Here is a 24,626-nt window from a genome sequence, read left to right as displayed (position 1 = left end):
GAGATCCTGTATTTTTGACCGTCTATGCTATCAGTAGAGCGAGTGAGAGTTTTACTGCCAGAAGAGCTGAACTACGAAGCAGATTTTTCCCATTCCTGCCAAAGACTTGGATGCAAATTGCAGAGGTATAAATCCACTGAAGACAATGGATTACTACTGGAGTAGCAAGGGAAATCTTGACCCTATGTCCTCCTGACACAGGGCACCAGATAAACCTAACTACAATTAATCACGTCCAGAATTCTCCTGGCATGTAACCATGTCAGATTTCTGAATAAGTACACACCCATATATATTGCAAATGATGTGCTGCAGCTGTTATGCAAGTCCACATAGTCTTTCACCCTGGCTGTGCCCTATAGGATAGTTAGATAATTTTGCAGACCTGTACATTAAGTGAGTTGATTGAGCAATAATGTCAGTAACATTCAGAACTTGCATTGAAGTGCTCGCCTACAAAGACTCATGCCTATACAATGGTACCTTGGTTCTCAAATGGTGTGGCTGTCAAACAAATCGGCTCCCGAACACCGCAAACCTGGAAGTAAGTGTTCCGGTTTGCAAATGTTTTTCGGAAGCCAAACACCTGACACAGCTTCCACGGCTTCCGCTTGAGTGCAGGAAGCTCCTGCAGCCAATCAGAAGCTGTGCCTTGGTTTTTGAATGGTTTTGGGAGTTGAACGGACTCCTGGGACGGATTAAGTTCAAGAACCAAGGTACCACTGTAAATTTGTTGGGGCATGACACATCTCATTATGTTTTTTTTTAAAAATAATTTTTATTAAGGTTTTCCAAATTAAAACAAATTAAATCCAATTTATAAACTTTTTCCAATAACTAGGACTTCCCCTCCCCACCCCCTCATGTATTCCAAATCTTCCAAATAAACAATTAGGTTCAACAAATTCTTATCCCCAAATTGCAATCATCCTCCATTACCCAGTTTAGCGTAATTCCCATCCCCCTAGGATCGATCTATTCCCTTCCACGAGTTTCCCCCTTTCAAACATAATACAAAAAAAAACAAAACAACAACATAGAATTAAATAATAATTTTACAACCTTTGGATTCCAACTTTCCCTCCCCTTTTTCCCTGTTACGTTCCTCCTCGCCCTCCATCTCTAATATCTTCCTGGAGTTCCCACATTGCGTTAAACCCACATCCCTCTGATTCTTTGCCAGTCTTATTAATTGCGAATGTCCAATCATTAAATTACGAATGTCCAAACCTAAAAGAAGTCTAACGAGAAGAGGGTCCATTTCTTCTATCCAGATTTTTATATCCAGGAGTAGAAACTCCAATTTTAAATCCATAAGCTTGTCAAATCTGGATATCCCAAATATCCCCTTTCCCATTTCTGTCCAGTTCTTGTTATTTCCTTATTCTTGTCAGCCATTCTCCTCCTTTTTGTTTCTCATTATGGAGATAGATCCATGCACAGGAAGCAGCTGGCATCATCTTATTTTCCCTCTCCCTATCGGGCCCTCAGCCACTGTGGTGGACTAGTCATTGATGGAGAGCACATCTGTATCTTCCATCCATGTATGAAGCTGTCTTCCCTTGCTAGGCACACACCTGCAATTTACCTGTACTCTGTTACCCAGGTTTCCAAGTTATCACCTTCTAAGACAGGGGTCAGCCAACTTTTTCACCAGGGGGCCGGTCCACTGTCCCTCAGACCTTGTGAGGGGCTGGACTATATTTTGAAAAGAAAAAAATGAATGAATTCCTGTGCCCCACAAATAACCCAGAGATGCATTTTCAATAAAAAATACACATTCTAGTCATGTAAAAACAACAGGCAGGCCCCCACAAATAACCCAGAGATGCATCTTAAATAAAAGGACACATTCTACTCATGTAAAAACATGCTGATTTACGGACCATCCTGGGCTGGATTTAGAAGGCAACTGGGCCAGATCCGGCCCTTAGTTTGCCTACCCATGTTCTAAGAGCTAATAATATGGTAGTAGAAAGCAAATCTATCACTTACTTATTTCATTTATTTTCCACCTTTATCTCCCAAGGATCTCAAAGTGGTGTATACATAGTTCTCCTCTTCCCCATTCAATCCTGACAACAACCCTGTGAGGTAGGTTAGGCTAAGAGTTGGCAACTGGCCCAAGCTCACCCAGTGGATTTCATGGCTGAGTGGGGATTCAAACCCTGCCCTCCCAGGTCCTAGTCCAACACTCTAACCACTCCTCCACACCAACTCTTCCATTATCTAAGGTTGTGGGGACACTATCATGCAAAGTGAGATGGAAAGATGAAGGAACTTTGAGGGAACTTTCTTTCACATGTGGTGGACTTGTAAAGGGGTAAAAGAGTATTGGGAAATAATCCATAATGAATTGAAAAAAAATGTTTAAAAGTACTTTTCAAAAAACAAAACAAAAAACCCCGAGTCCTTTTTGTTGGGGTTTCAGAGTGAAATTCCCAGGTGTCAAAAAAGGTTATTTATGTATGCCACTACTGTGGCCCGTGTTCTGTTGGCCCAAAAATGGAAAACGAGTGAGGTCCCAACTAAAGAAGAATGGCAACTTAAGCTGACACAATATGCACAGCTTGCAGATTTAACATATAGAATAAGAGAACAAAAAGAACATAGAGAAGTTTAGGGAAGATTGGAAACGTTTATTGAATATATGGGAAAAAATTGTGTACACCTGAAAACGTTGGCAACATGAAGATAAACTCAAAAGTGTAAACAAGTTTTGATGAGTGAAATAATGGAATACTGAATGGTTTAGTTTTTGTAAAATATGAAGGGATTTATGATATATAAATGAACCATGGAAAGAGAAGAAGGGGAGTCATTGATATCTTAAGGATGTATAAATGAGTATTTTAAATTGCAAAACAGAAAATTTAATAATTATATACACACACACGAGATGGAAATATAAAGGGGCCTATTAAAAGTGCATTTTTCATCTCTACGAAACACTTCTCAACTGTTCAGGCTCTGCTATAACTCCTGCTCAAGACCACGCACCCCAAATTCAGAACTGTTACATCTACTGCACTGTTGACTGAGCAAAGCAGAGTAGAGTAGAGACAAAGCAATGCAAAAAAACCATTTCCTTCATCTTCCTTCCACTGACCAAGAAATCCTTGCTTCAGATTAGAAAATAAGTAATGATTGCGCATCCCAGTATGATTTGGAGTCCCCCTCCCCTGTTTTATCTTTTTTATATATATATAATAATTTTTATTAATTTTCCAATTTTAAGACAAGACAACAACAACATACAAACATCAACAAATACAAACAAACACACAAATATAGTTTCTTAACCTCATTTTCATAAACCTCCTTTCTCGGACTTCCCCATACCTCACCCTTTTTGCATCCTTATTTTACAGTTTTTCAGCAACCCTTTTTGCCAATTAAATTTAAACTTATTGTCTTTCTCATTTCACCTTGAATCATCAAACAATTTCAGCTGTAATTCTGCATCTTCCTTCCCCTTAACATTTTAGCACTCCTCAATTTTATAACAGTTCTTAAGATATACTTTAAACTTCTTCCAGTCTTCCTCCACCGTCTCTTTCTCTTGGTCACGGATTCTGCCAGTCATTTCTGCCAATCCCATAAAGTCGATCACTTTTGTCTGCCATTCTTCCAGTGTGGGTAATTCTTGTGTCTTCCAATACTTTGCTAGAAGAATCCTTGCTGCTGTAGTGGCGTACATAAAAAAGGTCTTGTCCTTCCTTGACACCAATTGGCCGACCATGCCCAAGAGAAATGCCTCTGGTTTCTTATGAAAAGTACATTTAAGTACCTTCTTAATTTCATTATAGATCATTTCCCAAAAGGCTTTAATCTTTGGGCAGGTCCACCAAAGGTGAAAGAAGGTGCCTTCAGTCTCATTACATTTCCAACATTTATTATTGGGCAGATGATAAATCTTCGCAAGCTTGACTGGGGTCATGTACCACCTGTAAATCATTTTCATAATATTTTCTCTTAGGGCATTACATGCCGTAAATTTAATACCGGTGGTCCATAACTGTTCCCAGTCAGCGAACATAATGTCATGGCCTATATCCTGTGCCCATTTAATCATAGCTGACTTGACTGTCTCATCTATTGTATTCCACCTCAGCAACAGATACATTCTTGATAAATTCTTAGTATTGGGTTCTAACAGTTCCGTTTCTGTTTCCCCTGTTTTATCTACATGGCAGCTACCTGTCAACGTATGGTAGCTGGAGTAGTGCACTGGGAGTTCATACCCACCAAGACTATCTAAACAGGCCATTAAGTGCTAGTAAAGTAACACATGTGAACGACAGGTCAATAAATTTTATGCAACCTCTGTTCACTGCAAAGGGCTGGCAGCTTTAGAACATACACAAAATCAATTTTTACAAGCACCTAAATAATTAGGAGCACCCCTCGATGATAATAATCATATTTAGAGTTCAATCTAATAGCTTGTCATAAACTAATTCACCAAAATTTCTGTATTGTGTGTCCCTATCTATTAATAATGAGAAATTATGCCTTCATAGGCTACGTATTAGTTTTTAGTTTTGGCTAAGTAAGTAGCCACCATTGCTTAATAAGCTGATTAATACACTGGCAAAAAACCCACAACCCATCAAGATATAAAAATACAGGCAGAATAACCCCATTCTGAATATAAGGTATTATATGTTAGCTTCTTCAGAGATATCTGCAACTCCCCAATACACAGGATAAATCAAATGCCACTGGGAAATATATAAATATGCATAGAAATTTTCAAACGAGCCACTTCCAATTTTACGTCAACGTTAGGACTTTCGGGATAAAGGTTGGCTGATCTCTTAACCTTCTGACCTTTCCTTGTCATACCAGACTGTTAATTATACAAGAATATGTAGCTCTACCAGCAAACGCTAAGAGATAACCTGAACCCACAAAGATGCAAATAGGAGAGTGAATGCTGAAATCAATCTTATTTCATTTCCATGTGGCATAGCAGTAGTAGCCTGGCTGATTTATGGAGTAGAGTTCCCAAATAATTTTGTTGCTTTGTGCCTACAAGCAAAATACTTTAGTACAGTGTGTGTGCATGCACATGTGTGTGTATAAATTCACATTTGCCATGGGGATCCACGATGCCATCTGTTCCCAAAGCATCTGCATAAACCATGCCAGTGCAAACCATCCGAAGCGGCTCTTCAGCTGCGAATCCTTGGGCAGCCAATACCATGACGCGCATTTGCAATTTCCAGCAAAGAGCCCTTGAGTTCCCTTTCCGCCGTCACCGTTTCAATCACACGCACACCAGAGAGAAACCTCTCATCAGTATGTTTTTAAAAGGCCTTTACAAAACATCTTGTCTCTTGCTTCCAGCCATTGTTCATGGGTATTTCTTGTTAGTACAAATAAAGATGTATTTGGACAGTGTAGCTGGCTAGCTCAGGAGTGACTAAAGGGGAGGCAAGGAAAGCGCTTTTGCGCAGCTCTGAAACTGAGCACCACAGGTGGGAAACTTTACAGTGTGCCTGCAGCTGGGTGGAGGGTTGCAATTTTGCACACAAGACACACAAGCAGGGGAAGCTGGACACAGCATGGAAGTTCTGGCCCCTTGGTGGCTGTTTCATTGGCGGGACACACAAACCATGTTGCTTGTCCCATGATAGCTTGTGTCTACAGCTGCACTGGAACACAACACAGATACAGTGGTACCTCTGGTTACATACGTTTCAGGTTACATACGCTTCAGGTTATAGACTCCGCTAACCCAGAAATAGTGCTTCAGGTTAAGAACTTTGCTTCAGGATGAGAACAGAAATTGTGCTCTGGCGGCGTGGCGGCAGCAGGAGGCCCCATTAGCTAAAGTGGTGCTTTAGGTTAAGAACAGTTTCAGGTTAAGAACGGACCTCCAGAATGAATTAAGTACTTAACCCGAGGTACCACTGTATGTATCTTTGGATTCCATTGAAAGTCACGAAACAGCACTAGCACGTGGCACAAAGGGTAGGCCGGTAGATGGATTATTTGTGTAAAGCAGCATTTAGACCATATTGTGCCATGCATTCAATTGTGGGCTGCCAGTGCAATAGCTACAGGTGCACAAACAGATGCAGAAGGTTCCTGTGTCGCATGCACGGCCCTAGATCTGCCTCCCCCACAAAAAAATAGGTTTGGAAGAAGCTTTCTGTTGTAGCCAATAGACTTATTTAAGAGGTTTGGAAGAAGTCTAATTATGGTGTGGAGACGACTGCAGTGTTCCCACCTTTGAACTCTTCCACAAAATGCCCCAGACTGCAATTAGGTTTGAAAGAAGCTTTTCCTTGTAGTTAATCGAAGGATTTCCCCCAAGCCTAAAATACAACAGGTGAGGACCAATGTGTGTGCGGGGGTCACAACTGGTGAGACAGACCTTCTCTCCCCAGCTGTGAAAACCCCCCACCCTCAAATCTCCCCTTCCCACTGCAATCAGACTTGAAAACAGGCTTAGATTGAGTGGAGTTAGGGACAAGAGGGCAGCCATATTTTTCCCTTCAACAATATCCATTTCTATTTGATTGATTGATTTCTACATCACCATTCAGCTAAAAAAAAGAACTCTTATAAAAACCCCAGGGCTAAAATGTACATATATACCCGGCAGTGTGGCATGAATCTTTTCGTAAGGGAAAAGTTAAGGCCAGCTTGCACCTCTGGGGTGATGTCACATGCATGACATCACAACATCCTGATGTCACACTTGTGAGTATCACACATCACTTCCTAAGCCAGAAGGAGGCGCCCGGGCTCTGACAGGATGCTGGACCCCTCCTGCCCTCCTTCCCCTTAGTCCACTGACTGCAGGCCACTGTATACAACCACTATATGTGCGGCAGCATCTACGGTATATATTTTAAAAGCAGAAATAAGAGATGGTATGCATGCTGATACAATGGCTTGGTTTGCATGTCGTGGTAACCCAGAGTATGGTTTGCAGCAACCGTGTGAACCTGCTAGCTACCAGAGAGAAAGCTGCAGCCTCCTTCCTGGGCTTTTAAAATCAGTGGGTGGGATGGCAGCTAAGTCAAAGTTTGGTTTAGGGTGTCACCGAAACCTGGGGTCATGGTTAAAGTCTCTCCTCCTTAACCACAAACCTGTAAGTATAAGACAAATCTTGGCTACAGACTGGGGTTAAGGAGAAAATACCTTAGCCATAATCGTGGGCTTGGACTTTGTGCAGTGACCTAAAACAAGTCTAAGGTAAGGGGACCCCTGACCATTGTCCAGTCACGGACGACTCTGGGGTTGCGGCACTCATCTCGCTTTACTGGCCGAGGGAGCTGGCGTTTGTCTGCAGACAGCTTCTGGGTCATGTGGCCAGCATGACTAAGCTGCTTCTGGCGAACCAGAGCAGCGCACGGAAACGCCGTTGACCTTCCAGCTGGAAGGTATTTATCTACTTGCACTTTGACGTGCTTTCAAACTGCTAGGTGGGCAGGAGCAGGGACCGAGGAGCAGGAGCTCACCCCGTCGCGGGGATTCGAACCGCCAACCTTCTGATCGGCAAGCCCAAGGGGCTCAGTGGTTTAGACCACAGCGCCACCTGTGTCCTTAAAACAAGTCTAGGGAAGAGCAAATCTGTTGCAAAACTAGCACTTTTGCACTAAACCATGGTTTAGCTTAGTGTGACATGTGAACACGGCCAAACTATTCTGTATATGTAAAGCCAAATCAAAGTTCAACTTTTGTGTTCTTAGTTTCTTACTTCATCAAACCTGATTCTTCACTTGCCTTCCAGGCTCTCTAAAAAGCATCTGCACTATTGCTGCTCCTCTGGAGCTTTCAGTACACTTGACTCAAAACAAAGACAAGCACCCAAATACAAAAGCAAAACAAAACCACAAAATGTTCTTGTTTCTGCAATGGTTGATAAGCTGGCTTTCATTGAGCATGTTGCAACAGCAGCTGTCATTAATAAAATGTATGGGTTTCTCTAAACATCTGCAGGTCACATTATTTCTTGACAAGGCAGCAAGAGGAAAGGTAATACTTAGGCAGGTTATTAATCACCTGCTTGCAACTTCCTCTGTGACATAAAGTAAATAACTGCCATAGCAGGTTATAAAAGAAAACGAGGAATAATTAACATGAATCTCTGTAATATTAAACTACTGAGGGGGTGCGTGGGATCCTATCTGGTTCACTGAAGTTAAGACCGGCTTATTTCAGTAATTTCAATATACATAGCTGTATACTCAAGAGGACACACGACTAGCCACATTGCAACTCCTCTCTAGAAATGGACAGGGAATTTTAAATATTTAAGCATTATTATTTCAGGCTGCCTTTAAGGATAGCATCGAGGCAGGTAACAGAGTAAAAGTAACATACAAAAAAACAACCCAACTGATGAATGAAAGCTGATGATTTCAATAAAACAACCATCCAGCCTATAAATACTAAAATCCAATACAAAAATACAGCTAGAAGTCACAAGCCATTAAAAAAACCACAAGAACAACAGCTGAAAATAAAGTTAAAGAGACAAACAGGGGATTTAATGGTTTCCTAAAGTCCTGTAAAGACAAGGGCCAACAGATCCCAAGTTTGAGTGCAATCCTGGGATGGAGGGGTGTTGCAGAAAAGGTGCCCATCAATCTGATTGTTCTCAGGAGGCCAGCAGGAGAGAAGGGCCTCCAATGGTGATCTCACAATGTGAGCAGAATAATGTGGATGAAGATGGCTCTTTAGGTAGCATGGGCCAGAGATGCCAAGTTTCGCCCGACATTGGGGGGGGGGGAGGGCTCGTCGCATGTTTCTGACATCACACGTCCGACACAAACATGTGACGTCACATGCATTCGGAAGAGGCTGTGAGGCCATAAGAGGCCTGTCGTCACCGCAGGGAGGCCCAGTGGGGCCTGGCCCTTCAAAATTGGGAGTGGGGGTTCAGCCCTGTCCTCACATACTTCCAGGCTGGGGCTGAGGTGTCCTCAGCCCCATATAGTTGGTGCTATGGTCTGGCGGTATATGAATTCTAATAATAATAATAATAATAATAATAATAATAATAATAGAAAATTTACTTGCCCTCATCCCTTCCAAAACAGCGTCTAGGTGTTCTGGTTTGAGCAACGGCCTCAGCCGTACAGAGGTGATAGGCAAAGCTTCAATAGCACCCTGGACATCTCCATATACCCCCAGCCTGGACCAGTCCATAAAAGCACATGTTTTGGCAGCCGACATCTTCACAACAAACCTTAAAAGCTCTGCCTCCATGGATCGAAAGCAGTATGCCTCAAATAGCAGATGCTGGAAACCACAGGAAGGGAGAATATACTGTTGCACTCGGGTCTTGTTTGCAGCCTTCCATGGGCATCGGATTGGCCACTTTGAGAAAAGGTTGCTAGACTAAATGAGCTACTGGCATGACCCAACAGGGTTTTCCGGGTTTCAAACCAGAAAAGTGGTCTGCGATACAACACGGTTGTCTTCTAGGATGTATGACATAAGAGCTCTTTTAGTTTATATCAGGGGTTGTGCACATGAATGATTTTCGGCAAAAACGGTCTGCAGGCTGCAGCAGTATAGCTGACCTCCATAAAGCTGGTTTTTCCCTTCTGAAGGAAGGAGCTAGGTATTCTGAAAAATCCGACAGTGAAGTGCCTAACACACTGCGGGTCGTCCCCCCCCCCAAGTTCCTTTCTTTATTAGGAGACAAAAAAAAACTCATAACAGGCAGCATTTACCAGGCGATTAGTCAGGCAGGCCTTCAAAGGTTATCTGTTGAAACCTCAGCTGAATAATATGGTCCAATGACAGAAGAGAAGGAACAGATCCCTTATGGTTGACCCTCAGGCCAGTATTGTATAACACTAGGCAGCTTTCATTTATAATGTAGAGAGCACACCTGGAAATCTGCTTGTAATTAGGAGGTGATAACGAATCCATCTATCAAGCAGGGGCCTGTTTGTCATCGTCTCTGGGTGGAAAGCGAAGCTTTTTCTTCCTTTCTTTTTTGCATAAGCCAATATCTACAGAATGGGTATCACAAAGTCAGCCCCCAGGACTTTCTTATTGGAATAGGCTGGGGTTTTTTGGGAGGGCGGGGAGCATCTTTGCTTTCCACAGTCAACAATGGGATTCAGCAGAATATGTGGTTCTTTGGACTGAAGCTATAATCCTGAGTGTCATTCTAATGAAAGGATGAAAGTCGAATGTGACAGGTTCTGAAAATCTCTTATTTCACACCACTGAATTCTCTCAGCATAGGAGCAAAGGTGTTTAGAGGTTCTGGTTATGAGGAGCATTCAGGCAAGAAAAGTCAAATATAAACTATAGATAAGATATGAGCTATAAGTTATGGTTACCAGAATATATGTGATGTGTTTTATCTATTTGTCTAGCTACACACACACACACACACACACACACACACACACACACACACCCCACCAGCTTCCTAACATGATAGAATAGGTCACATAAAACCAGGCAAGATTACCAAGATGATACTAAGACTGTTTCATAAATAATCTGATTAACATAGGTTTCTAAAGGAGGCTCAGACTCAAAGAAGACTGGGAGATTATGAGCTTTGGAAACTGAGAAAATAGAACTACCATCAAAGGAAACTGTCAAGGTGGATAAAAGGGAAAAGAAGAAGGTATTAAAACGAAGAGCCATGACAGTAACTGCTCTGATTTATCAACTTTCAATAGACGGTACTTACAATCAGCAAAACCTTATTTTCAAAAAAGTTATTCTTGCACCTGAAAAAAAGCATTAGCAGCATTTGGGAGCCTATCTCGGTATTATTCTCCTGGTATGTTGATAGAGGCAACGAAACTGGGCTTTTGCACAATTCCTCCTTGCTCTCCTAAACAACAGTAGCAATATCTGACCTAGGAGATCCCATGGTTATTTGAATATGGAACCTTCTTTATGCCGAGTACTGAACACACTGTCTCTTGTGGATTAAATAGTTGGGATAAGGAGAATCCTGCATTCAAGTAACAGTGCCATTTTGGAATTTCCTGGCCCAGAAGTTGCCTTTTACAAATAAAGGCGAGGGGAGGCAAGGTGGAAGCATGTAAGGTTTCATCTGCACTATATGTTTAAAGTAGTACCATACCACTTTAAAGAGTCGTGATTAGGGGTGCTGAGAGTTGTTTGGCAAGCCCTATTCCCCCCACACAGCTACAATTCCTGGAGCTCTCTGGGAAGAGGGATTAATTCTTAAAACAATCTGTGAATTATAGCTCAGCAAGGGAAACAGGGGGTCTCCTAGCAATTCTCAGCTCCCTTAACAAATTACAGTTCCCAGGATTCTTTAAGGGAAGCCATGACTGTTTAAAGTGGAATGATACTGCTACATAGTGCAGATAGGCCATTTGTCAGAGGACATGGCACTAGTTGTATCTGAACAGGTCCTGAGGTCATTTAGCACACTGCACAACTGAAACAGGGTAAACATTTTACATTTGTTACCTTCTAAGTGTTCCAAGATCCTATGGAATGCAAGTCTACTAAACCCCCATTTTTAATTTTAAAAAAGCAATGAATACGTGCAAGTGCTTTATTGTGAAATTCAACAAAACCATACTCCAATAAATCAGAAGTTTTAAATAATGCACTTTGGCTCGTAGCCAACGAAGCGCTAAATTAAAGTCACTTAACAGTACAGTGGTACCTCGGGTTACATACGCTTCAGGTTACAGACTCCGCTAACCCAGAAATAGTACCTCGGGTTAAGAACTATGCTTCAGGATGAGAACAGAAATTGTGCTCCGGCGGCGCAGCAGCAGTGGGAGGCACCCATTAGCTAAAGTGGTGCTTCAGGTTAAGAACAGTTTCAGGTTAAGAACGGACCTCTGGAACGAATGAAGTACTTAACCCGAGGTACCACTGTATACTTGTACCACTGGCAAAATGTTTCATGCCCGGGAAATGTTGTTGTGAAAGAGAATGCAGAAGCAGGTTGCTGGCAACTTGGTTGCACAATAGATTGTGCATTCTGTTGCACAACACAACAAGTTTCTGCTGGCTCAACTGCTGTGTTGGATTCTTCTGTGGTGCAACACTGGGAATCTTTCCCATCTCTCTGGTTAATATGGAAAGTTTGTGGTTTGGTGGGTATGCCCAGCACATGGGTACCCTCTCGCCAGTTTAAGCTAAAAGGGATTCTTTTGAATACAGTGATACCTTGGTTCTCAAATTTAATCCGTTCTGGAAGTCCGTTCCAAAACCAAAGCATTCCAAAACCAAGGCACATTTTCCCATAGAAAGTAATGCAAAATGAATTAATCTGTTCCATACTTTTAAAAACAACCCCTAAAACAGCAATTTAACGTGAATTTTACTATCTAAAGAGACCATTGATCCGTAAAATGAAAGCAATAAACAATGTACTGCAGTCACACACACAATCAATCAATCAATCAATCAGTAGCTGAACTGAGTTCCACACAGCCACAAAAAAAGAGAGCCACAAAAACAAAAACGCAAAATAAATAGCAAAAACAGACAGACCTCAGTGTAACACTCAAAATGGAAGTGTGGCATTCAAATTAGAAGCGTAACACTCAAAACAGAGCACGTTCAGCTTCCGAAAGAAGTTCGCAAACCGGGACACTTACTTCGGGGTTTGAAGTGTTTGGGTTCCAAGTTGTTTGAGTACCAAGGCGTTTGAGAACCAAGGTACTATTATACCTGAATAGGGCTCAAGTATTGAAATTTCAAACTCAACTTGCTGAATTGGAAGATATTCAGCATGAGAACACCAATATCTGATAATTAGCCGCCAAATAAAAAATGTGTTGTGTTGACAATTTAATCCAGGAAACCAAAAGTTCAATTGACTATCAGCTAAAATGGTACTTTGCAAAGGACTATGTGGATATTCAGATGACACTATTTTTAGAGTTGCTCCTGTAATAAATGTGGACTCACTCTGGATTAGGTGAAAGCTATGCTTGCTTAGGGCCCTGTAGACAGATTTCCAGAGTAAGCCCCAGGGTATGGTGCATAACCACTAAGCCACAAGCTCAGATTTCAGGACATGAATTCAGGATCCACAGATCATCTCAAACAGGCAGTATAAGGAATGTCAGGTGGAATTCAGTTAAAGAATGAACTGCAGGGAGACCAGAAGTTCCAGCAATGGAAGCCTCCTTGCATCAGTAGGCCAGGACAGAAATTAAGTTATCTACAAACACTCCAAAGTATTTAACAAAAGAAAAAAAGAAAAAAGAAAAAGAAAAAAGGTTAATGAAACCAAATATTGCAACCAAGCATGAAAACCGCTGTAACAATATTATTAATAAAACTTCTTCCGTGTACAAACATGGTCCCAATGAGCCAACTCAGATGGCAAAATGTATAATTAAAAGGAAAAGCCATTTTCACAACAACATTACCCACAAAGCTAAACATGCTTTTAGAAGCGCTGGTCTTCTCAATTGTCTGCTCAATTGTCTTCTCAATGCTGCATTACAGAAACTGTGAAATGAAGATAATTGGGGGAAATGACAGACGTTGGATTATGGAATAACTGAAACGCAGTAAAGTGTAGGCATTACACATGACTGCAACTTTGGTTTGTTTATTTGCTTGTTTTGGGTTTTTTTATATCTATTACTTGCTTTCAATTCAGTAATTACTATGCAAAATCGTCTGGATAATTTCATGACTGGGGCAATTTTTAGAGCATGTTATGGATGTCACACAAAATGCCCCAAAGATTTGGCTTGTGGCCTTGGCACAGATTTGAAGGAGACGGTGGGTGGCTTAGGATTACCACGTAACCTACGCTTGTTAAAGACAGCGTGCAGGTAACCACACGGGAAGCCAGTGCTCTGTGACATCCAGCCATATATTGAGGAAAAAATATACCACGCCCCTGCAACAAATCAGCAGTGCAGGGAGGCAGAAGGGTGGTAAAAAATTTCTCATTGCGTGGACAGTCACAGCAGATGGCCAGCTTCTTTGTGTTGTTTCATGAGCACTGAAACAACCATTGGTTAAACACTCAGCTGTAGCCACCTCATATTTTATTTATCTAGACTAGAGCATTTATAAATTGTCCCCCAATAATGTAATTTCCTGGTTGGCTCACAGATAAAAAAATACAATATTTAAAATAACATAAAAAAACAGCTGCAGCATTAAAAATTTCCAACAGAGTAATCTAAACCCAAATGTAACTAAAAACATGAAACGGTTTCAAGATCATGGATTTTAAAAGCCTGGTTGAATAAAAACGACTTTTTTTTGCACCAAAAAGGCCACGAAGAAGGCACAACTTTTGCAAAATTGATAGGTCCCTAAGCCAAAGGTTCCCTCTATTTATTTAATATTATTTAATTATTTAATTATTTAATAATTAATAATATCCCTCTATTTCTCAGAGAGAAATATGCACACCAAACTTTTCAAATTTACTAAATGCAATCAACAAAATGTGAATATAAAAAGACATGGTGCAAAATTAAGCAGAATCAAGTCCTGTTTATTTAAGAGCAAGAGATTAAGTATGTGTTTCACTGTGCCCTAAATTTAAAAGGCCTTAATGTTGGTGCACTATGTCTACAATGACCAGAGAAGTGATAAGACTAGGAAAGTAAAAAAAAAAGGGGGGGGGGTGGACGCAAACATCTCCAGTATGCCAGAGGATCAGAAGTAATGCAGGAAACTATCTCTGAAACAGCTCGACTCTTAAAGCACATTACATGTTTTCAAAACAAGGATGAGCTTCAGGATGAGGCTAATCAAACATCAAAATTAAATTCACCAGGATTAAATTCGGCTGACATTGAAACCTAATCAGATACAGCCAAACTGCAGTCATTAAGATAATCTAATTTGTTTTGCTGAGATTGGTTGACAATCAAAAGAGTAAGCGAATAGATGACGGGCAGAAAAAGAGATGAGGTGCTGAAGTCGAAAAGCAAACAAAAGAAATCCGGCAACAGGTGCTGCAATGCTACGCTACCATCCAGAGAGGTAATTTGTTGGGAAAGAATAAAACTATGCCCCAGGCATCCAAGAAACTTAGTATCATGGCTGGAGCAGAAAGTTTTTAAGGCCCTCTTGTGTGTGATCAAAGCAACCCAGTTGAGAAAAAGCAGAGGATCTCTGTCATTGAAGGATAGTAATGGCATTAGTTTGCCTAGATTATATATATAACGTATTAATAGGTCTGGACTGCTGGACCTAATGAAATCCATGACTGGAAAGACAAATGGTATGTACACGGCCTTCCTTTTTCTCATAATTGCAGCTTTCCTAAATCAGACTTTACAGGACAAAGCAATTAGCTTTCCTTCCTGCTATAGCCATATATGGAACATGCAAAGCTGCCTTGGTCCATCTCACTCAGCATTGTCTACTCTGACTGGCAGGCAGTGATGCTCAAGGCATTCAGTCCGCATTTAAGTGAAATGGCTTGACATGGCTCTAAAGACACAGCTGATCCTCAGTTTCCACACTTCTCTGAATTCCATAATACAGTCATACCTTGGGTTACAGACACTTCAGGTTGAGTGTTTTCGGGTTGTGCACTGCGCCGAACCCGGAAGTACCAGAACGGGTTACTTCTGGGTTTCGGTGCTCACGCATGTGCAGAAGCACTAAATCACGCTTTGCGCAGAAGCGCTGAATCTTGACCCGCACGTGCGCAGACACAGCGCTGCGGATTGTGAACGTGATCCATGTGGGAGCGTCTACTGTACAATTCTTGGCACGGAAATGCACCACGATGTGTATTTCAAACAAAAATGCATGCTAAAAAATGTGTATTTTAGAGTAAAACTTAAAAGTAAGTAAAATTTGTGATAAAATGTGTTGAAATAGTGTGTGTGTGTGTGTGTGTGTGTGTGTGTGTGTGTGTGTGTGTGTGTGTTTTAAATTTCAGGTTGATATGGGAATTTTCACATGATGTAAAATTCACTTCCAGGAATATAGAGGAATATTGTGCAACTTAGCATTGATTTCTGTGGTACTTGCAAACAGATTTTTTTTCCTGGAAGCAAATATCATGGTGCTAAACTTGCACTATATTCTGGAAGCAGAACAGAATGAACTTCCCTGAAAGAATCCTGAGAACTACAGAGTTATTGGGACACCCCTCACATAGCTACAGTTCCTGGCACTCAAAACAAACTACATCTCCCAGGATGCTTTTTGTCACAAAGCCATGACTGTTCAAGTTGTATAAGAGTGCTTTAACTGTATGGCATGGCCATAGTTCCATCATGGGATTCAGCTGCTAAGCCCCACTAGCTCCAGTGTTCCTCAGTGGGGGGCACCAAGGTAGAAAAAGAAGAAGAAGAAGAAGAAGAAGAAAGTTGCCTGGATAAACCTAGAACCATATCACTCCCGATTAATATGCACAAATCTTTTTGAATGTGATTGCATGGTCAGGGCTCGATTTAGGTCTGATGAGGCCCTAAGCTCCTGAAGGTAATAGGGTCCTTTATACGTCCAGCTGTCCTTTGTCAACAACAAATTGTCGCTGTTTTCTTGTGTTGAATATATGCTATATGGTCATTTATGGACCTAATAGTTATCTAAAGCCATTTGCATATGCAGGATGTAGACACCCTATATATATAGAAATGAGCAAACCAGTGATATTTTAGGGAGCAGGCTAGCAGGCTAGCTAGATGTAAGCTAGCCCATTGCTTACATCATAGGAGCCTACACAACCCAAAACACTGTTGCTGTAAGTAGGTTTTATTTTATTTGTTTTTCATCTTATATTTTGGAAATGTACATCCAGTTTTTTTCCTTTAATTTTTTGGGGGGCCCCCAAGAGAGGGGGGCCCTAAGCTGTAGCTTGATTAGCTTATACAGTGGTACCTCAGGTTACATACGCTTCAGGTTACATACGCTTCAGTTACACACTCTGCTAACCCAGAAATAATGCTTCAGGTTAAGAACTTTGCTTCAGGATGAGAACAGAAATCATGCTCCGGCGGCGCGGCAGCAGCAGGAGGTCCCATTAGCTAAAGTGGTGCTTCAGGTTAAGAACAGTTTCAGGTTAAGTACGGGCCTCCGGAACGAATTAAGTACTTAACCTGAGGTACCACTGTACGTAAATTTGACACTGCATGGTGCAGTGCAACTTTCGCAAGCCACTTTAAGAGCCCCCAAGTGGGATATAATGCAAAATGCAAGCCTTTTAAATAAGTAAACAAAGAATCCATTTGTAAACGAAAAGACCCCCCAAAAAATAATTACTCTGCACCTCTCAACAATCTCCAGAAGCCAAGCCTGGAAATGAACAGGAGCAAGAATGTGCTCTGACAGAGCTTCCACTGATTTAAAAATGAGGTGCAAATACGTTTCCATCAAAGGTGCATGTACAGGGTAATGAAAGTCTGTAAGGAGAACGCACTTCAGTATCATCATATGCAAAGTCTTAGCAGAAAGAAAAATTATCTCCATCTTCAAAAGCCTTATCACCAAGAGACAATCTAAAGATACGTATATATTTCCAAATTCCAACATACTTATTCCTGCTACAGCTACTGACGCAAAATTGTAAAGCGGAACAAAAGCAGCCATTGCGCAGAGATCAAAGCACAGTGCATTTCCTTTTAAGCCCAGACTTTAATATGTGCTTCAGCCGATCACTGTCATTGTTCTAGATTATGAATCACCGACACATACATTTTCAAGTGTAATGACACTCTTGCTTATTAAAGACCTCTCAGCTGAAGGGGCAGAGTATTATGAACTGGCCAATCCATTCATTTTCTTGAATATGTTATTCAGTATTTTATGCTAAAGCAGCAATACACCATCCATTTTAGTACAATGATCCTTATGTTCAATAAAAGTGAAGTGCTGCATCATAAATCATTATAGTCATTTATTCTACATTAGACATATTAGACACTCTATTCCATAATCTATTACAATAAGGTGGATTTAAATATACCCCAAGGAACTGCAATAATAACTCGAGAACCAAATATAGCAACTGCGGATAAAATATAGTTAACCTAAAATTGCACTGGCAGAATGGACAGTGGTGAATTTTAAAATGAAATTCAAAATGTGTTATAATCTGAATCCAATAAACAAGCAGCAGAGAAGCAGTGCAATTCCTAGGAAATTTGCTTAAAATATATCTAAATTATTCACTTAGATTTTGCAAGAGCTATTTAATGCATGTAGACATAAATGAAATAAAATAGGAAATAAATAAAAAGGAAACTGTGATTAAAAACATCTTTGAAGAACAATCACCAAATACCCCTTCTGCTCTGGATTTACTATTTCCTTCTGCTTTGTATATACACTGGTTATCTTACAGAAGCTCTAGTTTCTTCAAGCTGCACATTTGCTCTTCCTAGCAGCTTACCTTTTATTTTTAACCATTTTTTAAAATCCATGTGCTTGGTGGCAAAGTCCCAGCTGGCTTTAATGGAGCCGGATTGCACCTTTTGGCCATGATCCAGTACCTCTGCATTCAGAAAACAGGAAGCTGATGAGTGAAGGGAACAGACAGAAAGGAAGAACATAATTTCCTCTTATCTCAACTTCTTGGTGTTTCAAAATATCATTCCCAAAGTGCTCCATGGGGCCAAAATAACACATTAAGTTCATCTCACGGTTTGCCTTTAAGTACAGGATTTCTCTTTCCACCAGTAACCAGTTTGGTGGTGGCCCCAAATCGGGACCCTGATACGTGGCGGACAGGGGAGTTAACCCTTTGCTCCTTGGAATAGTTTTGATCTGGAAAGGGAGTCCGCCCCTCAATTTGTATTGTTGAAAAGCCCAGAAGAGCTTTCCTCTTATGCAAATAGTAGTCACACCCTGCCATGAACAGAACTGAGACCACAGCGAGGACTACAAATTACAGCATCCTTAACCACCACACCAGGGTCTTGATTCAGTTTGCCATGTACATGATATTTGTAAAAGGAAGATCTTGTAGTCAACAGCAAACTTTGCGATAAATGTATTGTAAAGTGTGCCCATAAAAAACACATACTTTATGCCACTCTGTGTGAGCCTGGTATACCACCAATGCAGAAATAAGTCATCAGTGAGTGCCAACTGATTCTTATTCCAATTACATCTTATAGCCTGGGTCCTGGTGAACCACAATACCATATAAATATCACATCAGACAAAGCAACACAACAGTCTTAAGCCAATGATTTTTTTTTTCTTCTGCACCAAAGTCTGGAACTGTGGATCCTTGCAGAAAGACATTCTATTTGAGCTTTCACATAATGTAAAAGCCACTCACAGAAAAATAGCAGAATATGTGGCAACTTTAGTGCTCATTTCCATGTTATTTGCTTCCAGGAAAATATTCTGTTTGCAAGTAACACAGAAATGCATGCTAAACTTGCGCTATATTCCTGGAAGTGAATTTTACGTCATGTGAATGGTTAAATATAATGCAGAAATGAACAGTTAGGGAAATGTCGGGACAATGGAACCAGCTGCTGAGTGAATGCAGATGAAAACAGTACTTGCTTTTGTAAGCCCTGATCAGTCAATTTGTCAGAGATCTATATTATTGTGGTCCTATCCTGGACACAAACCAGCTGATCTGTGAAATATGGATAGAAATCTCCACCCAACATCCTAGGGCTTTCACTTTTAAAGCATCAAATAAATTAAATAGCACAAACCTTACTTGCCTACCCTTAAAAGACGATCTTTCGTTTATGTTTCCTCTCCTTACGAACCACTATCACAAATGGTTTCTTAACAGTCCAGATGCAGTATTTCCACCATTTTGTCCATCACCACTAATTAGATAATCCAAACAATCAAGTTTATCTAGCGTGATTTGTTTGCTGCAAAGCCACGCTGAACATAAGTTATGGGGCCATTAGCCTATTCTTCTCTCCCTACAAGTCTCATTATTTTGCAAGTCACGGATATTAGACTTAGGGCTGACTGGCAATTGCCAGAATTGCTCATTTCCTTTTTGGAGACACAGGAAGTACCACTTTTCATTACTATCAATCCTCTTGCTCTTGATGAGTCTTCAAATAGCAACTGCAACCGATAGGTTAAGTTTATTAGATCATTTCCCTCAAGACCTTAAATACAAATTAGGTAGGTTTTGTTATTCGCAGAGAGGATACAGCATTTCCTCTCGCTGCCATATTCTCTGTTGCAGCTACAAGTAGGGTTGCTGCCTATGCATCACCCCCAAAAAAGGGCAACAGAGAACTGACTCACAAAAATGTGTAGATGCCAATTTACATGCCTAGCTGCAAATTTTTAAAGAATTGCTTTACTTTGAGTAGAAATACAATACATCTCACCATTGTGGTGAAGAAGACTCTCAGTCGCTTTCATGTTGCTCACTGTTGACTATCAACTTCCCAGCCCTTAATCTCTCTTCTTTTGGTTCTTCATTTTTAAACCAGGATTGGACAGACAGCCCTTCAAACAGATGACCTCATTCACTGGAGAACTGTCCTCTACAAAATAGGACACATGGCCACCCTAGCAATGAGAGATTTTTCATGTTGCTGCTCAGGCACCAGGAAATTTTAACAACCTCTATGGAATTTAACTGGGTGCTACTTTGTCCAAAATTAATGTCACTGGATATTTTTTATGATGCTGATAATATATTATCAAAAGAATTGGTCTTATAAATGATCTTAGCAGCACAACCAGTAATTGCAACTCAATGGAAAACAGCCCAAAATCTAACACTGGACGCTTGGTTCCACACGCTGGAATATAGTTATAAGGGATAAAATTATGCACATTTTGAGATTACGCGAAGGACTAGAACATCCAGACACTTTTTATATGATCTGGCATTCTTTTATGACATATACAGAGGGTGGGGCTGTGGTCTAAACCACTGAGCCTCCTGGGCTTGCCGATCAGAAGCTCGGTGGTTCGAATCCCCGCAACGGGGTGAGCTCCCGTTGCTCTGTCCCAGCTCCTGCCAACCTAGCAATTTGAAAGCACTCCATTGCAAGTAGATAAATAGGTACTGCTGTGGCAGGAAGGTAAACAGCATTTCTGTATGCTCTGGTTTCCGTCACAGTGTTCCATTACCCCAGAAGTGGTTTAGTCATGCTGGCCACATGACCCGGAAAGCTGTCTGTGGACAAACACTGGCTCCCTCTGCCTAAAAGCAAGATGAGCCCATAGTCGCCTTTGACTGGACTTAACTGCCATGGGGTTCTTTACCTTTTATGACATATGCAGTGGAACCATCCTTTTCAAGACAACCTTCGTTACAACCCTGGCAAATCTCCAACTATACTTAATAATCTGATATTGTTGAGTGTTTACTTGGACTTTGTTATTTTAACTCTACATGCCTGTTTTATAGGTTTTTTAAAAAAATCTTTAAATTTTTATCTGTTATAATTGTTCGCTCTGTTTTGTATACATTATAATATGATTTAATAATAAAAAGTTTTTACAAAGCAACAACAACTGGTTGCTAGTTGGATGAGCACCGTGCAAGAAACTGACTAGTTATAATGGAGGTATCCTTGAAAGAAAAACTGCACATCATTGCCAGGTTTTCAAGAAAAACTTAACCAAATGCAATCTTCGCCTCCTGGTGTTGATCAAACTCTTCTTCAGAGTTTGTTTGTTTATAAAAGTATTTCTGTACCATCGTATCATAAAATATCAGAATGGTGTATGACTATAAAACACCATTAAAAACAATGCTAATAATCCTAAAAGTGGCTGGCTATTAAAACAGCTGCAAAGGCCCCTCAGCATAAAAAGGTCTTCCAAGAGATGCCTGAAAGTCAAAAGCAAGGATGCCTGCCAAATTTCTGCTGGATATTTAAACCAGTACCTAGGTCGCATTTTACCTTTTCTTTCCTAAAAAACATTCTGACACACATACACTGATAAGAAAACCACAGGCTAAATCTACACCCTTCAGCAAATTAATTGAAACAAAGCATGTTTTCTATCTTACTTGTAATCCTGTACTCAAAACAAACAGGAAAAGTCAGTTGATCATTATGGTGTCGGAAGCCTGCAGCCGACAGAAGGAACGATGTGCTCACCACAATATACTGAGGTTCTACGAAAGAGAGTTTATTCCAGAGCTGGAAAAGAGGTATCCTGACACTACTGGGATATTGCAGCAGGACCTAGCCCCCTGCCTAAAGTGGTGAAGAAATTCATGACAGAGCAGCAAATACAGGTATTTGATTGGCCAGGGAATTCCCCAGATGTAAATCCCATTGAGAATTTGTGGACTATATGTAAAAGTCGCCTCTGTGCTGTAGAGTGTACGACTATGGAGAAGGTCATTCAGGCGCTGATTCAAGTGTGGTACAGGGATCCGAAAATCAACAGTGACTGTTCGAAACCAGTAGACTCCATGCCAAACCGTGTTCAAATGCTGCTTAAAAATAGCGGAGGTCATATCCATTACTAATGTACGTTTATGTGAGTTTTGTTCATGTATATGTGAGTTTTGTACAATAAACTACATTGTTTGTTTCAATTAATTTGCACAAGGGTGTAGAATGCCCAACCGAGAGCTAAAATGGTGAAAATTCCGTCCTCCCTTCTTGACTCCACAAGAGCTTCTGTATTTTGTCCTGTGTTGTGAACCGTAGAACCACATGACAAATTTATTCCCTCATGCGTGGTGGAACACCTTGCCCTGCACTCTGACCATCAACCTATTTCTTCTACATAAACAAATCACCATCCAAACTTCTAAGCAGTTGGTGCTTTCTCCAAATCTAGGTCCTTCCTGATCATGTTTGCTCTGACTCATGACCTGGAACCAGCTGCTCTCAATTCAAATTCAATCGCATTTCCAGGTGAGAAAGGCAAGCTTTAGTTTAGCTGAAAATGCAGAAACGCTCCTTCCCAAAGGAATATAGTTTCTTCCTCTTGCCTTGTCAAATCATACAGTACAAAAGTTTGAAATCATAGCAGAGATTTACAGGGAAACAAACTTGTAATATTTATCTCTCCTGTGTCCAATATCCTCAACAGTTAGACTTAAACACAGCTAGATGGAAAGAAGGGGAGGGACTCCTAGTTAGTGTTAAACCCAAACATTTCAGAAGAAATTTTCTATTGGAACACAACCAAGTGATGTGTTGCTAATGTTTTATTTTCCACAATGAGACCATTTTAATCCCTATGAAGTTAGCTTATTCTCTTCTACTACCAACACATCTGCAATTTATCAATTTCACAGAAGTGTCCTAAGAAGGATTTGCTATATTTATCTCTCTCTCTTTCTTTCTTTCTTTCTCTCTCTCTCTCTCTCTCTCTCTCTCTCTCACACACACACACACACACACACTTACACACTTCTGAAATGGATAAAATTATCGAAAAAACAAAACTGCTTGAACTTTCCCATGGTAAGAAAGGCAAAGCAAAAATGGGAAACTTTGATATGCATGGACTGGACTGAAAAGAAAAGGCTGCCAATAATGTTTAAAAGAGGCAAAATGCAGGAGATTTCACTAACCATTGTATCTATTCAGGCATTCTTTTCATCACACAATTAGAAAAGCATGGGGAGAGCAGGGATACACTATTTAGGTCTACTCCATTGCATCCTGGGAGCGGCCGCTGGGACAATATAACACTGGCCCTAAAGGATCTATACTGGTTCCCAGTATGTTTCCGAGCATAATTCAAATCTTTGTACTCACCTTTAGAGCCCTAAACGGCTTTGGCCCAGCATACCTGAAAGAGCATCTCCATTCCCACTGTTCAGCCTGGACACTGAGATCCAGCTCTGAGGGCCTTCTGGAGGTTTCCTCACTACGAGAAGTAAAGCTATAGGAAACCAGGCAGAGGGCCTTTTCGGTAGTGGCACCCGCCCTGTGGAATGCCCTCCCATCAGATGTCAAGTAGATGAGTAACTACCGTATATAACCTTTAGAAGATACTTGAAGTCAGCCCTGTATAAGGAAGTTCTTGATATCTGGCATCTTACTGTTTTTTAATTTGTTGGAAGCAGCCCAGAGGGGCTGGGGCAACCCAGTCATATAGGGGGCATATGAATATGATGATGGTGATGATGATGATTGTTATTATCCCAGTCGCCCTGCCTGCCACCCTCCATGCACTGAAGGGCAAATGAAGGGAACCTGGTGTGCTAGCTGAGGTTCCCCAAGTGATTTGCAACCTTGTTCATGTAACCACTAAGGAGAAGAACAACGCCTGAATAAGATTCTTGGTCTCATTGCTGTCAGTCAAAACAATAGCCTATAGTTAATGGAGTGGATAAAGGTTCCATAGTGGGGAGCAGGTTCAATCCTTTGGAAACAGATGAAAGGAAAAATCCTGGATAGCTGCTGCCAGGTCAGAGTAAGCAATGCTGGGCTCAGCAAACCAGTAGTCTGCACCTATCTCCTGATCTAAAATAATGCAAATAAGTACATTCAAGCTGCATCAAAACCTGTCCATGGAATGGAGCTTGGAAAGGAACTTGGGCTGTCCTAACAACTGCTCACACTGCTTTAGGGAAACCTGTTTCACACTTTGAGAACCATTGGCCAGTGCCTGTTCCAGGTTTTGGGAGGTCTCTATTAAATCCCGCCCTCTGCTTCCATATTCTGGCTTTGGTTGTTTTTGCTTAGTGTGCCATGCTGTCTCTCTGTTGTGGAACGAGAGAACAGGTGGGTGGGAAGCAAGGAGATCTCTCAACAACGAAAACTGCTGAC

The 24,626-nt window shown here is 41.0% G+C and overlaps 1 protein-coding gene across 8 annotated transcripts in view; it reads right to left on the bottom strand.

Annotated features, from left to right (window-relative positions):
- Positions 1-24,626, bottom strand: part of RARB (retinoic acid receptor beta) — a 362,123-nt gene that overhangs the window by 121,397 nt on the left and 216,100 nt on the right. For 7 of the 8 annotated variants that reach the window (XM_081882235.1, XM_081882236.1, XM_081882234.1 and 4 more), the window contains one exon: positions 18,323-18,445. The exons of the other annotated variant lie outside the window; for it this stretch is intronic. In XM_081882235.1, coding sequence (XP_081738361.1) covers positions 18,323-18,445 — 123 coding nt within the window. The remainder of the gene's footprint in view (positions 1-18,322; positions 18,446-24,626) is intronic. 8 annotated transcript variants of the gene reach the window in all.

Source organism: Podarcis erhardii, assembly GCF_964252035.2.
Source record: "Podarcis erhardii genome assembly, chromosome: 12".
In the NCBI taxonomy this organism is placed as follows: domain Eukaryota; kingdom Metazoa; phylum Chordata; class Lepidosauria; order Squamata; family Lacertidae; genus Podarcis; species Podarcis erhardii.
The sequence above is the reverse complement of the archived record's forward strand: the minus strand, read 5'-3'. Positions and strand labels throughout refer to the sequence as shown.